This window comes from Lissotriton vulgaris, chromosome 5 (genome assembly GCF_964263255.1).
Source record: "Lissotriton vulgaris chromosome 5, aLisVul1.2, whole genome shotgun sequence".
Taxonomy (NCBI): Eukaryota; Metazoa; Chordata; class Amphibia; order Caudata; family Salamandridae; genus Lissotriton; species Lissotriton vulgaris.
The window spans coordinates 470,050,334-470,066,015 of NC_141693.1; the positions used below are offsets into that span (position 1 = coordinate 470,050,334).

The following is a 15,682-nucleotide window of genomic DNA, read 5'->3' on the forward strand; positions in this document are numbered from 1 at the left end:
AGTAGGAAGATATCAACATTGAGGGACTAGGGAAATTCAGCATGTGTGCCCTCGAAATAGATGCGCTTTCACAACATTCTTGAGGCATGTTGTTGTTGACGATCGGTGATAAATCCTAGAAAACATGCAACCAAGAACACACTTATGCTTCCTCTCCCCTTGTACGATGGAAAAGCTTCTTCTTGCCTATCTCCAGATTTTGATTAAGTGAACGCTTCCGAAGGGCAAACATAATGGTGGTTTGGGGCTACATGGCTTTTAATCTGCACCTTCTACTCAAAGACAATCAGCCCTCACATAAATTGTGGCAGTTCAATCAACAATCCACCCCAAGTCTATTGATTATTTAGTAAGTGTGCTAACTGCTTCTCTGAAAATGGGGATACAGAGAGGAGCTCAATATCCTGGTTCATGACTCTGTAAAATAGTGAAACGGGAATTTAAAGTGCTTTAGACAATCTGGCTGCACCCTATGCTGACCAGATGTTCGGGTCAGGTCAAGGTAAGGATAGAGAATGTCTCTGTGGCTAGTTCAGTTGACAGAAAGATGGAAGCATCATTTTGGGACCAGCCCCTGGACTGGATCCACTCCTTCCTCACCGGGCGAGCACAGCGAATCAGATGATCTTTGTTCGACTCCGAATCCACTGAGATCAGCTGCGGAGTTCCTCAGGGCTACTCCCTGATCCCCACCCTCTTCAATGTCTACATGGCCACTCTTGCACCCATCGTCCGGAACTACGGACTCAACATCGTCTCCTATGCCGACGACACCCAACTGATCTTCTCCACCAACGAACCAACAACAATTGCCAGAAATTACTTCCACAGCGGAATGAATGCCTTTGCCACCTAGATGAAGAACAACTTCCTCAAAGTGAATTCGGACAAGACCGACATCCTCATCCTAGGACCCTCACCCTCAGCATGGAATGACTCCTGATGGCCCCCCACACTAGGAACCCCACCCACCCCACAGATGATCATGCATGTAACCTCGGCATCATACTGGACTCCTCGCTCACACTGAACTATCAGATCAACACCGTCAACTCAACATACTTCCACATGCTCTGCCTGCTTGGAAAGGTATTTAGATGGATCCCCATTGAATCCAGAAAAACAGTCACCCATGCACTCATCAGGAGCAGACTTGATTATGGTAATGCAGTCTACGCCAGCGTCTCCCAGAAACTCTTCATGAAACTTGAGAACGTTCAAAACGCCGCAGCGAGACTAGTCCTTGACATCCCTCACTGCAGCCACATCTCCGAACACCTCCGAGAACTCCACTGGCTCCCAGTCAACAAAAGAATCACATTCAAGCTCCTCACTCACACCTGCAAAGCCCTCCACGACGCAGGACCAGCATACCTGAACCACCGCCTCTCCTTCCACGTCCCCACCAGACAGCCCAGCTCTGCCCAGTTGGCTCTGGCCACCACCCCCCGGATCCACAAGACTAGAACCAGAGGAAGATCCTTCTCCTACCTCGCTGCTAAGACCTGGAACACCTTGCCTACTCACCTCAAGATAATCCCTGTCGCTGACCCAATTCAGGAAAGACCTCAAGACCTGGCTCTTTGACTGAACACCTAAGGACAGACGGACCATCAGCCTCACCCCTCCTACCAGAGCCTTGAGACCCTCACGGGTGACCAGACTCGCTTTACAAACCCTGATTGATTAATTGAAGATGCCACAAGCATATTTCAACCTCGCTGCATGCACACCCACACATGATTACACATGCACTTAAACATAGATCAATTAAAGACTTGACAACATAAAGAGCAACTGCACAGTGAGGACATGGTCCTTTTATATGTAGCTAGTACCAAGACTCGTCCCCTGTAGTGCACCATCTAAGTCTCTGCACCTTGCATCCACATTATGGGTCAGATTCACCAAAGGGTTTTGCCCATTCTGTGTCCTTGGAAAAATCTGTTCACGCATACGCCCTATGATTGTAACAGCCATTTCAATTGCACCTTTGTGTACAGCTGAAACCTTAAGCTCTACTTCCAGTGTCCGACCAATCACAACCCACTTCACGATGTGGGTCCTGGTAATTTCTCCACCAGTGTCTCGAATACTTGCAGGTCAAATAAATAAATACATCAATAAATAAATAAATAAATAAAATAAAGCCCTGAAAGATGAGGCTTTTCGACAACTTCCCTTTTATGAAGCTTGTGGAACTCTTCTAGGATTATACTGATATTTTCCATACGAAGGGTTTGATCATAATGTCCTTCGTTCTTTAAAAGAAACAACCTTGGTTATTACTTGATATTATTTATTGCACAAAACTGTAAAATATTTACAGACAACAGCTGTTATGTGCCTATTGCCCTCCAGTCTATTTACATTTCTAAAATTGAAACGGGGACCATCATACAAACAGGGGAATTATAAATGTCTCCATGCCTCAAGTGCCTTCAGCCTACTTCACTCCTGCACCAAGATGCCTGCTTCACTGTGTTTATTGTGTTGCAGCAGGTTCCCAGAGACTCACTTCCGTTTTCCTTCCTCATTGCATTGTACAACGTTTAACGCGTTATTTTTCCTCATTATTCCACAAGGTCGCACTGGCTTACACGAGCCCTCGTTGCACATACAGTTGGGTGAGTGTGTTGCTCACAAGCACCTAATTTGTGCATTGTACAATGCACCACCTCACACACTTTCCCTGAGCATTTTGCATTTCTATAGATCATATAGGCTCTACTTTTTAGTTGTGTGATACAAATTCACTGGTTCACACCCCACCTTCTTAAGCATTTTGTGTTAAGTGGGTGCACAATATCTTAGGTATAGTCTGATTGGTGGGTTTACAGGCTTTTACCTGCTCCCTTGTGTCTTGTGGGAACATTGATTCACACGAGTATGTTCTATTGCTGGTGTACTGACACACCCACTTTCCTGTGTTCAATGTATCCTCTTGAAATGTGAGTTCAAATCCACATCCATCTGAGCATGTGACCTGTGGTCAAACTGGGTGGCATCCACACTCATATGGGGATGTCGCTTCAGACCTGCTCCTCAAGCTTCTGCGTGGCGTGCTTGATGCGGTTGTTTTCACGCAGGTTGCGCAGTCGAGCGTTCTTACTGGCAATCTCCTCCACGTGGGTCTTTGGGATCCAGCCCCTTTCGCCATCTGACAAACGTATCCCTTCGATCCAGCCTGCAGAAAGAGACATAAAGGAGATGGCATTGCAAGTGGAAGGGTCTTAAATATCGGCTAGTGTGAGGGGGCAAGGCTCAAACAGAAAGATGCACCGATACAAAAGGCGGGCATTGACAGCAGTGATTTGGTGGACTTGAACAAACTGTACCAATAAGTACTAGAACACCTTTCGAAGGTACAACCTATACTAACTTTAACTAAACTGTACCCTTTATGTTGTATTATCTGTGTTCTGAAATCACAGATTTAGGCGTTTGATATTGTAATTCTTACATTCCAAGTAAACTTGAAGGGAGTGAGCTAAGACTTTTTGGGGGCTTAATGTTGGGTATCTGAAGTCAGGTACGAGTCTGGATATGACTGTGACATCTCCGCATGAACCTGATATCTAGCCCCCAGAAAGTCCAGGGTCATTTCAAAACACCTAGTTTGTTATATCATGTCCATCACCAAAAATCAAGCTGCATTAAAGAGCCATTAACGCATCTGACCACTACAGCAGGAGTGCATTGTTTCTGGGTCCACTACTCATCATGGCATCGCTGTCCACTCCCAATTATATCCCCTGTATTCTTTCCCCTCCCTGCTCAGCTCTGTATCAGATTCCCTCCTTACATACCCTCCCATTTGTGTCATGGCCTACAATGCTATTCACCCTAATGATACATCATAAGGACTGGACACCTGGGTAAATTAATCTAAGGGATAAGGCACTGCATCATGAAATGGCATCATAAAAATGACCTTCTTCCATCTAGCAATATGACAAAGCTATTTTCATGGGTGTTCATTTTGAGCGAACGGGGTAGTAGGTTAGTGGGTCAGAGCAGAGCTCACTAAACTTTTCATAAACACGGCCCAATTTTTAGAACAACATATTTTTCCGACCCACCTACCTTTAATGGGCACGAAGCTGGAGGTTTTTATAGTAACTAAAGCATTGTGTGGTAGTGCTCTGTCATTCACAGGCAGCACATTTTCCATTGAAATGGCCACTACATTTGAACACACCTACAGTTTTATTGATAAAACTATATAGCACACAAATGATAATGTATGGAATTCGGGTTTCTGCGAATATCATTTGTGCTTCACCAGGTAAAGTGTTTTGATTTGTCTTGATTCTATTAACATTTCTGTTTACAGCACACTTCAGAATTACACAAAAAGTGCTTTATTTTTACTTTTCTAACTTCTGTATGTGTACAGATCATGTACAGGTATATACATTTTGTTGTGCGTTGCAAAACACGACATCCTACACCCTCTCCTTTCACAATTCTTGTACTGAGCAAGACTGTCACATAACAAAATCGTTTCTTTCCTGTTGGAGTAGTTTTGCAGCTTGAATAATTTTCTGGATTCACAAACTGTGCATTATTCTGCCATCTAGTGGTTGGGACCAGGATTCTCCACTGTGCTAATAGTCCTTCTTCTCTTTCTTGTTTTTATTTTTTGGAGTATCGAATGCCCCACCATTTGGTGTCTAATTCAGCATCTCCTGACATCTTACACCCTCCCCGGAAACTCCTCTGCGTGGTCACCATCTTTAGGTTCTTTTTTTTTCTTTTACTGCTCTCCCATTTTCTGTGGAGGTGGATGGGCTGCCTGTGAATCCAGATAGTTCTTCAAGCTGCAAAACTACTACTACTGGTAAGAAACTTTGAATTTGAATTTTAAAATATTTATAGAGCGCACAACTACAAAGCGGTTTCTTGGCGCTAGGGATGCAGACCCGTGGTCAGAGCAGTAGGTGGGCCGCTAATGGTGGAAGGCTTGAGAAAAGCGGAAAGTTATAAGGGCTTTTCGGAAGTCTAGATAATGAGGAGAAGACCTGAGGGAAAGAGGAAGAGTATTCCAGAATACAGGGGCAAGGGTGGAGAATTTCATACCTCCCAATTTCTTCCTCCTAAGTCGAGGAACCACGAGAAGGAATTGGGAGGAAGAGCGCAGCTCTCTACAAGGGAGATAGGCCTTGAGTTCAGAATTGATGAATGCAGGAGCCGTCCCTGCCTGGGCCTGGAAGGTGATGCAGCCCATCTTAAAGAGGGAGCGTTCCCGAATGGGAAGCCAGTGTAAGACTTTGAGTAACGGGGTGACGTGATGGAATTAGGGAGGTTATATAAAAGTCGGGCGGCCTGGTTCTGAACCAACTGAAGTCGCCGTAACTCGCAGGCAGGGATACCAGAATATAAAGCGTTGCCGTAGTCAATACGGGAGATGACCATGGCTAAGAGAATGATTTTAAGGGCAGAAAGGGAGAAAAAGCGAGAAACCTTTTGGATGGTGCAGAGAGTCATAAAGCAGGAGGAAACAACAGAACTAATCTGGGAGTGCAAGTTGAGATGATTGTTCAATTTTATTCCTAAAGTCTTTACTGAGGAGGAGGGAACAGGAGGAGAACCCAGGGAAGAAGGCCAAAATGAGGGGTTCCAGGGACTGAAGCAACCACCTGTAAGAACCAGTTCGGCTTTATCTGGGTTTAACTTCAGGTGGTTGTGACTCATCCAGTCCCTGAGGAAAATCATAATGGATTGGAAATTGTGAATGGAGTCTGGGGAAGAGAACAAATTAAAAATAAGCTGGAGGTCATCGGCGTAGTTATACACTGTGAACCTCCATTTGCTGTGGAGCAAAAATAAGAGGGAAAATGTACAAATTAAACAACGGGGGACAGGGAGCAGCCTTGCGGTACACCGCAATGAACCTTGCGGGAAGGTGCAGAAAAGTCAGCCAGATGGACGGCCTGAGTACGGTCCCTCAGAAAGGAGGAAAGCCAGACCAAGGCTGATCCCCTGATGCCAGCCGCCCTGACACGGGTGAGCAAGATGGAATGGTCTATCATGTCAAAGGCGGCGGATAAGTCAAGAAGGACCAAAGCCTGGGGCTGCTTGGTGTCCATTCCCTCTCTGAGGTTGTCCATGACAGAAAGGACTACCGACTCTGTAGAGTGTCTAGGGCGAAAGCCGGCCTGGCACGGGGCTAACCTGCCAGCTTCCTCCACAAAGGCACTAAGCACTTGGGTGACATATCGCTCCAGTATTTTGCCTAAAAAGGGAGAGAGATGGGGCGATAGTTGGTCATGGAAGTAGGATCTGCACCAGGTTTCTTTAAAATAGGAATTATAGCAGCAGATTTAAGGGATTGTGGAACAATGCCCCGAGCAAGGGAACCGTTAAGAAAGACGAGAGGGGGCAAAGGGCATGCCAGGTAAATTTGTCTGAGGATTCGTGCAGGGCAAATATCCGAAGGGGATCTGGACTTGACCCTAAGAAGTAGGGACAGGAACAACTCCCTGGTCAAAGGAGGAATGTAATCAATAAATGCATGATTGAGCGGAGGCTGAGGTTCAGGAAAGGAAGGAGAGGGGGTGAGATGTTAGACTTGATAGTGATAATTTTCTCAATAAAGAAATTATTGAGCGAGTCACAAAGGGCCTGGGAGGGGGAAGGTTTGAGGGAGGCTCTGTCAGAGAAAACTAGGTCCTGCACAGTTGAAAAGATTTCTCTAGGTTAATTTTCAGCGGACAAAATTTTCGAAGTAAAATAGTTGGTTTTAGCAGTGAGAATGGATTTTTTGCATAAACCATTTAGTTTTGCAGACAGAATCTTTTCTGGATTCACATGCTGTGCATTGATTTTGTAGCGGTTTTGTATGCTTGTGGTGATTGGGTTGAAGATGAGCTTGAGTTTATAAATAAATGCTTTAATACTTTTTGTCCCACTTGAGCTTCCTTGTTCATTTGCATATCTATGCAATAATGATTTGTGAATGTGTACACTGACGATCAAGTAGCTGCCATGCAAATATCCTGCAATGGAATATTTTTCACAAAGGCTATCACTGTCCCATTTTTGCAACTAGAGTGTGTCTCTGGTTCAGTTTGTAGTTGTATTATTGCTACTGTGTAACACATTTGGATTGTTTGCTTAATCCATTTAGAGATTGTTATCTTTGTAACTTTTTTTCCTTTGTAGTTGTCTGCAAATGACACAAACAGTTGCTTCCCTTTTCTGATTGTATTTCTTTTCTCCATATAGTGCATGATAGCTCTTCTTGCGTCTAATGTGAATTACGCTCTTTCCGCTTGGGTTTTTGGTTCTAGGAAATAGCTTAGTATTTGAATCAATTGATTTATGTGGAAATGTGAGATGACCGTGGGTAGGAATTGTGGATCTGTTCTCATTACTATTCTGTCCTTATGTATTTGCATGTATGGCTCTTGTGTTATGAAAACCCGTTATTCACTTATTCTACGAAAAGATGTCATTGCAATGAGGAATGCGGTCCTTAAAGTAGTCTTCTTTAGGAATGTTTTATGAAAAGGTTCAAAGGGTTTACTCATTAGTTGTATTAGTACAAATGTAAGTTCCATGTTGGTGCAGGCACCCTTCTAGGTAGAGCTATCCATTTTGCACTCTTCATGAATCGTTTAATTACAGGTGTTTTGAAGAAACTTCTTCCGATATGACCTCTTGTGTATGCCATTATTGCTGTTAAATGTATCTTTAATGAAGCATAAGTTAGCTTGCAGTTTAGTAGGTGTGGGAGGTATTTTAGGACCGTTGTGTCCTTTGTATTGTCTATTAATAATTCAAGTTTCAAGCACCATTTCCGAGTACCTTTCCCATTTACCTTTGTAGCATTTTCTTGTTGTCAGGCTTCTTACTTCTCAGAGAATCACCATTGTATTTTCTGGAAGACCTAAGTGCCCAAGCTCTAAGTTTTCTGAACCTAAGCTGCTAAACTCATGGTTTCTGGTTCTTGATGGAGAACTCTCCCCCTTTACATAGATAGTATGTATATTGTTCTGCACTATCTCTATTAGGTCCAAGAACCAAGTTTGTCTCTCCCATTGTGCGGCTATAATTATCAGTGTTATTTGCGACTATTTGCATTTGCTGATTACTTTGGGTCACAGTGGGATTGGGGTTAAAGCAAAAGCAAATGTCTGTGACCAGTCTATCGACAGAGCATTCTAGAGGGAGTGGCTGTGTGGGTGTATGGACACAAAAAAATAGCAATTTTTCGTTTTCTGCAGTAGCAAACAGATCTATTTCTGGGGTTCCTCATTGTTTGAATATCCGTTTAAGTACTGTTTGACTGAGTTCCCATTCATGAGAGGAGGGTGCTTGCCTGCTGAGCTTGTCTGTCTCGACATTGCTGTTATGTATATTTGTCTCTGGGTGGCCCACCTCCAGGCTTCCTTGGCTAGTTTTGATTGTACCACGGATTGTGTTCCTCCCTGCTTGCTGAGATAGAACATGGTTGTTGTAGGGTCTGGTTAAACTAGTAATGACTTTCCCCACAGCTGTTTCTGAAAGGCTTTTAAGGTTAGGAACACTGTTTTTAGCTCCAGTACATTGGTATGTTGTACCGCTTCCTGTTCCTTTCAAATTCCTCTGACTTTGAGTCTCTCCATATGAGCTCCCCAACCCATATGTGAGGCGTCCGTGGTAATGGTTACTGTGGGAGTTGGGTGTATACATGCTCTTCCAGCTGTTACATGTATACTATTCCACCATGCCAAATGGTCCTGTACCTTTTGTGCAACATCTACTAGATCTTCACAAATTCCTGTGGCTGGTGACCATTGGCTTTGAACTCATTCCTGGAGTGGTCTCCTATGTAGCCTTGCATATGGTATGAGAGGAATGCAGGAGGCCATCTTCCCCAAAATTTTCCCCACAGTCTTCACTGTGAGAGACCGACCTGTCTGGTAAAGTTAAGTTTCCTGAAGTATTGATACTATCCTCTTTTCACAAGGATAAGCTTTTGCTTGTGTTGAGGTGCTTCTTGCTCCCAGGAAAATCCTTTCTCATTCTGGTGATGACTTTTCTCTGTTTATTGAAAACCCCAGATTGTGAAGTATTGATATCACTATCTCTATGTGTCTTTTGCATTTGTGTAGAGAATTTGCTTTTCCCAGCCAGTCGTCTCAGTAGGGCATACATGTATCCTATGTCTTCTTAAGTGCACTGTTACTGCTGTCAGACACTTTATAAACACTCTTTGTGCTGATTGTATTCCTAAGGACAGCATTTTGAACTGAAGGATTGTTCTGCCCACCAAAAAACGTAAATATTTTTTGGGTCTGTGATTCAATGGGATGTGAAGAAAGCATCCTTTAGATTTATCTATAGTTGTAGCTGAGGTGTGATATTTTGCAGCATTGTCATTTTGAATCTTTGTGTCCTAATGAACGTCTTTACAAAGCAAAGCTCTAGGATAGGAGATAGGGATCCGTCCTGTTTTGGTATTAGGAAATATGTGTTGAGTAATTTCCCTGGTTGATCTTGTTCCTGGGCACTCTTTCTGTTGCCTTCTATTGTAGCAAGTATTTTAATTGCAGTAGACAGGCTGTTTCATCTTTTGTGTGGACCACTTTGGTCCATTTGCTAGTGGTTGTTTGATCAGTTCTGTACAATATCCAAATCACATGATGTTTAATATCAGTGGTGGCTCCTCCGTTTTGGCGGAAGAGCATCGCCCCTCTTGCTGCCAGTACAGCAGGCACACACATTCATAATATGGTAAAAAATACAATTTTATCATGTGTGGCAGTTTTGCGCCGCTACAGCGTGAGGCCAGGGGCGGGGCTGATTAGTGCAATTGCACTATTACGTCAGCCCCTTGCCAGTCCGCATGAAAGATTGGCTGGCTGTCTACAGCCGACCAATCTGACCTGTGCACTTCAGAGCCTGCAATCCCAAGGCTGAGAAACAGCAGAGGGATTGCTGCAGCAAGTCCCCAGCCTCCAAATGTACGCTGGGTTAGCCTGCTCCAACCAATCCTGGAGATTGGCTAGATTTGTGTAGCACAAGGGAGGAAGTCCCTCCCTTTCTGCCCGAGAGCACCAGAAGAAGAGAGAGATGGCGACCGGACCCTGTGGCCAGCAACATATGTCTGGTGCCCCACCAGATGTTAATGTTGCAGGCCATTACTGTTAAATATCAGCTTCTTTGAAGTCACTATCCTTCACTCCGGGAGGGTGTTTTTTTATTCTCCCTCCTATAGGTGTTGAGTGTGAGATGAGTTGAGGGTGTAAAGAGTCACTTTCCAGAGAGGGCAGCCGCTCCTCTCTGTGGCTGTGCTCTTCCTCTTCCACCTCCCCGAAAAGGCTGGCATAGTGGTGTTTGGTACTGCCACTGCTGTCCTGACGTTTGTGTTTGACTTGTGCCTTGAAGCCCTTAATGCAAGTATGAACTTGAAAAACGTTCTCTACTTGCTGGTCTTATCTCAGGTGTTGATCCTCTCCTTATGTGATTCTTTTTCTAAGTTAGAGAGCCTTCAGCTATGCTTCCAGACCCACCGGCGGAAAAAAAGAATCTGAAGATAATGACCATGCGGAGGAGATTTCGGGGAAGGTGTACAATGTCATGAGAGGCTGGATTAAACACCAAATGGTGGGACAGTCAATTCCCAACAAAAAAACTAAACAAAAACAAAAAACAAGAAAGAGAAGGACTACTATCACAGTGGAGAATTCTGGACCTAACCACTAGATGGCAGAATCATGCACAGCATGTGAATCCGGAAATTATTCACGCTGCAAAATGTACTTTACTTTTTTTCTGTGTCTGACTGCAAAGTGAGAGGAGCTTGTAAACACCAATCCCTAGATTAAAACAAGCAGTGGCAATGCCAAAAGGTCTGTCTTTAACACCTTGGCTGCTCTTGAGGATCCTGTGCTGTGCTGGGCCATAATGTTAATGGGTGTGGTCATGACGAGCTCAGCTCGTCATGAGCACCCTAGAGGTATACCTCATGACAAGCTGAGCTCGTCATGAGCATCGAAGGGGTTAGTTGTATGGTAGTGTGAAGCATTACAAGTAGGTACCATGGGAATGGCTATGTACTTGTGGGGGAGCAAAGAACTGTAGAATAATATATGTGTAGGTTAAAAGGTCATGTGACAGTTGCTCAGTCAAGCCAGACCTAAAAAATCTATTTAGGTCGATGCCTGCCCTCCACCCATCTGTGCTGCAACCACAGAAAAACAAAATTAATTATTTTGCTACCTAAGACACTTTATTAGCATTCCTATGTCATGTGTGTGCTGCTGAAAATGCAGGCTTAGGCACCTGGATAAATAAACAAAATGATCACAGCTGTGTGGAGGGCAGCACTTTTTTGTGGAAGCACACAACTTCTGCCCAATAAAAGCATGTACTTCTGGCTCCCAACATGCAGAGCCAAAGCTCCTCTCTGATGAAGCTCACATCATTCCCTGGCAACAGCTGCACTGTCTGGCCAGACCATGAAAATAAGCAGCAATTTGTCTGAAAACATAGCCTGACATTTAACCTCTGTCTTTGAAGCTACCAATGTGACAAGATAAGTGGGTCGCTACCCACAGTTTGGGAAACACTGGGTTAGAGGCAATCCCTATTTTAATTTTGATTCTCACTCGTCACCATGTATAGCGCAAAAGATTAGTTGCAATTCTCCCTTGACCCTGGGGAGATAGAGGGAACCCAATAATGTGTTTGTGCCTTCCTTGTTCACAACATCCTGGAAGGTTTGTTTTGGCATTTGTGGATAGGGAGGTACTGGGTACATGAAACAGTTTAGGAAATATGTTTACCCCAGCTTTAAATAGCGTTGCACGAGTGAACATAGCAAGCAAGTCTAACCCTTTCTATTAAGGCATGGGGTAGCCGTCACCCAAGTCAATTATGGAAACAAATTGGACAAACAGAGCATTCTGCTCCACAGTTTATCAAATATATTACCTGTTAAGAAATATATATTGCAGGATGTTATGGAGAAAAACTAGTGGAGGCTCACCGGGGAAGTACTGCAGGCGGTTGGGTAGTGGAGTCTGACATACGATGGACAGGAGTAAGGTAAGTAATTAAATAAATAAAACAATTTACTTTGCGCGTGCTGCATTGGTACGTGGTGATGCAGCGAACACAAGGTACATTTTTTATTTATTTAGTTACTTACCGTACTCCTGTCTGTCGTATGTCAGACTCCACTACCCCCCCCCCCCGCCCCAAATGTTTAAGTTCCACACTGGTGAAGGTGGTGTTCTGGGAGGGATTATTCTTTTGAGTCCTTCCATGAAAGCTTTTATAGCAGGTACTCTAATAAGAGATAGATGTTGTCTATTTTGTAAATATGCTGCAATGGCAGCAAGGTGTAGTCTGATAGACGTCTAAGCTAAATTACACTTTTGAAGGTGTAATAGGTATCCTATGATGTGTTGAATAGATCTAAAGGATTTATGTGGTTGTTTTGACAGTATATCACAAACAGTTTCCACTTAGCAGCATAACTTGCTCTAGTAGTGGGATGTCTGGCTTCTTTAATAACATTCATGCATTCTGGAGGAAGGTTGAGGTAACCAAACTCTATGACTTCAGGAGCCAGATCGCTAGGTTGAGCTGAGCTGGGTCCGGGTGTTTGATCTCTCCATGGTTCTGTGTTAAGAGCCGTGGAGATAGGCTTAGTTTTTGGTGTGGTACAACAGATAGTTGCAGCAGCGTGGTGTACCACAGTTGTCTGGCCCAAGTTGGAGCAACTAGAATGAGTGTTAGGGAATGTTGCTGTAGATTGTGTACCACTAACGGAAGTAGTGGGAGAGGAGGAAAAGAGTACGCAAATTTTCCGGACCAGTTCATCCATATCGCATTGACTTTGGACAGCGGGTGTGGATATCTGCCGGCGAAGTTTGGGCATTTTGCGATTTTGTGGGTGGCGAAGAGGTCTATCTGAGGTTGTCCCTACATTTGAAAGAACGGTTGAAGAACTTGTAGATAAAGTTCCCACTCGTGGATCTGCTGTGTCTGTCGACTTAGCAGATCTGCCATGGTGTTTTGTACTCCTGGAACATGTTGGGCTAAGAGGAAGATCTTTAGTGGTATAGCCCATCTCCATATCTGCTGTGCTAACTGAGAGAGCTGCAGAGAGTGTGTTCCCCCTTGTTTGTTTATGTAGTACATGGCTGTCATTTTGTCTGTGCGGACTAAGACAGCTTTGCCTGATACTTGTTTTTGGAATGCTTTTAGGGCTAGAATAAAAGCTAGTAACTCCAAGTGGTTGATGTGGAGTAACTTTTGTTGCGGTGTCCACCTGCCTTGCATGGTGTGATGCAGTAGGTGAGCTCCCCAGCCGGAGAGCGATACGTCCGCTATCAAGATTACCTGAGGAACTGGCTCTAGGAACGGTCGGCCCTTTGAAAGGTTTTTGGTGCTCCACCATTGCAGAGAGCGATGAGTCCGACTGTCTACCAACACTAGGTCTGTTAATTGACCACAAGCCTGATTCCATTGGAGTGCTAGGCACTCTTGAAGTGGAAGCATTTGCAGTCTTGCGTGAGGTACTATAAATATGCAAGATGCCATAATTCCTATGAGCTGCATGAACACTCGAGCTGGAAGCAAGTGTTGTAGCTTGAATCTTGTTAGGCGAGTTTGTACACTTGTTATCCTGGTTGGAGAGGGATAGGCTAGTGTTAGTTGGGTGTTTATTGTAGCGCAGAGATATTGTTGTATGTGTGAAGGGTGCAGATGTGACTTGGTGTGGTTTACTGTGAATCCCAAGTCGTGGAGCAGTTGAATCGTAGCGTGAGTGTATTGTACACACTGGCTGTATGAGCTGGCTTTTATGAGCCAGTCGTCTAGGTATCGGAAGACGTGAATATGCTGTCTTCTTAAGTGTGCTGCTACCACTGCTAAGCATTTGGTAAACACCCTTGGTGCTGTTGTGACTCTGAATGGGAGCACTTACTTGTAATGCTGCCCGTCCAGCACAAATCTGAGATATTTTTTGTGCGCTGTTTGGATAGGAATGTGAAAGTAGGCGTCCTTGGGATCTAGAGTGACAAGGAAGTCGTTTTGTAACAGGAGCGGAAGGACTTGTTGGAGTGTGACCATATGAAAATGATCGGACTGTATGTAAACGTTTAGAGGTCTGAGGTCTAGGATAGGTCTTAGAGATCCATCCTTCTTTGGTATTAAAAAATATAGGGAGTATACTCCTTTGTTTTGCTAATGCATTGGGACTATTTCTATTGCATTTTTGTGCGGGAGAGTTATCACTTCCTGCCTGAGCAGTGACAAATATTCCTGTGACATTGGACGCTTCCTGGGTGGTATGTTTGGGGGGGGGGGTTGTTAGTTCTAGACAGTAACCTGACTGAATTATTTGAAGCACCTCCTGTCTGATGTGATGTTTTCCCAGGCTGGTAAGTGTTGTTTTAGTCTTCCCCAGACAGGAGTGGAATGGGATTGGGGAAGGGGAGGGAAGTCATTGGGCAGGGGTCGAGGCAAAGCGGGAGTTGTTGTTTTTACCTCTGACCTTATTGTTGTTACCTCTGTAACCACCCCTTTGGAAGCCCCTACTATAGGTGGATTGTGTGGGGGCTTTGTAAGAGGTAGAAGGTGTGTCAGAAGAGGATCCCCTGGTGGCGCCTCTGTAAGATGAGCGGCAAAATGAATGCCTGGGAGCCTGCGACTGCAGGGCTCCCATAGATTTGGCTGTGTCTGTATCCTTTTTCATCTTTTCAAGGGATACATCTACATTGGGTCCGAATAAGTGTTGCTCATCAAAGGGTTGGTTAAGTATAGCACTTTGGACTTCAGGTTTGAACACTGATATGCGTAGCCAGGCATGTCTACGCAACAAAACACTGGTGTTAACTGCTCTGGAGGCAGTGTCTGCTGCATCAAGTGCGCAGCGAATGGAGGTGTTTGTAATATTTTTCCCTTCTTGGATAAGTTCATTTGCTCTATCTTTGTACTTATCAGGGAGGTGCTGCATTAATGATTCTAATTCGTCATAATGTGCCCTATCATAGCCTGCCAATAATGCTTGTGTATTGGCAATACGCCACATGTTTGCTGCTTGAGACGCAGTTCTTTTCCCCGATGTGTCAAGTAGCTTAGACTCTTTATCTGGTGGGGAAGCTTCACCTGATGTTTGTGAATTTGCTCTTTTGCGTGCATTGGAAACCCCAAGCGAGTCTAATGGCACTGGGCCTTTAATATATGCTGGGTCTGAAGTGCAAAAAAACGGTGGATTTAGGCCCAGATCTCTGTACTGGGGTGAATGTATGACATTGTTCTGTATTCTGTCCATCAACTGTTGTTTTTGAATTTGTCACCCCGCGTGGGATGGGTATGCTCAGACGTGAGTCCCATGATCTCCCCACCACTGGAGTCAAGCTATCCTGGCTGAAGACGGCTGATAGCCAGAAACCGGTCCTAGGATGCTTGATTCCGGTCCAGGAACGACATGGCTTAGCAGTTCGGGCTGGACTGTTCCCATGAGACACAGGGTCAAGGCTGATTTGCATATGGCCATGTCTGAACTGGGGTGGTGTGGTGTGCTAAAAAACGATGGATTTAGGCCCAGATCTCTGTACTGGGGTGAATGCATGACATTGTTCTGCATTCTGTCCAACAACTGTTGTTTTTCAATCTGAAGGGGCGGCTTTATATTTCTTCTCTATTCGTGGGATTATGACCCAAGTTCTAACTGAGT

General features: G+C 44.4%; 1 protein-coding gene across 1 annotated transcript in view; it reads right to left on the reverse strand.

The window, feature by feature from the left end:
- Nucleotides 1–2,282: 2,282 nt before the first annotated feature.
- Nucleotides 2,283–15,682, reverse strand: part of ARHGEF19 (Rho guanine nucleotide exchange factor 19) — a 399,335-nt gene continuing 385,935 nt past the window's right edge. The window contains exon 16 of the mRNA XM_086921910.1: nucleotides 2,283–3,187. Within this exon, the coding sequence (XP_086778036.1) occupies nucleotides 3,033–3,187 (155 nt within the window). The 3' untranslated portion in view covers nucleotides 2,283–3,032. The remainder of the gene's footprint in view (nucleotides 3,188–15,682) is intronic.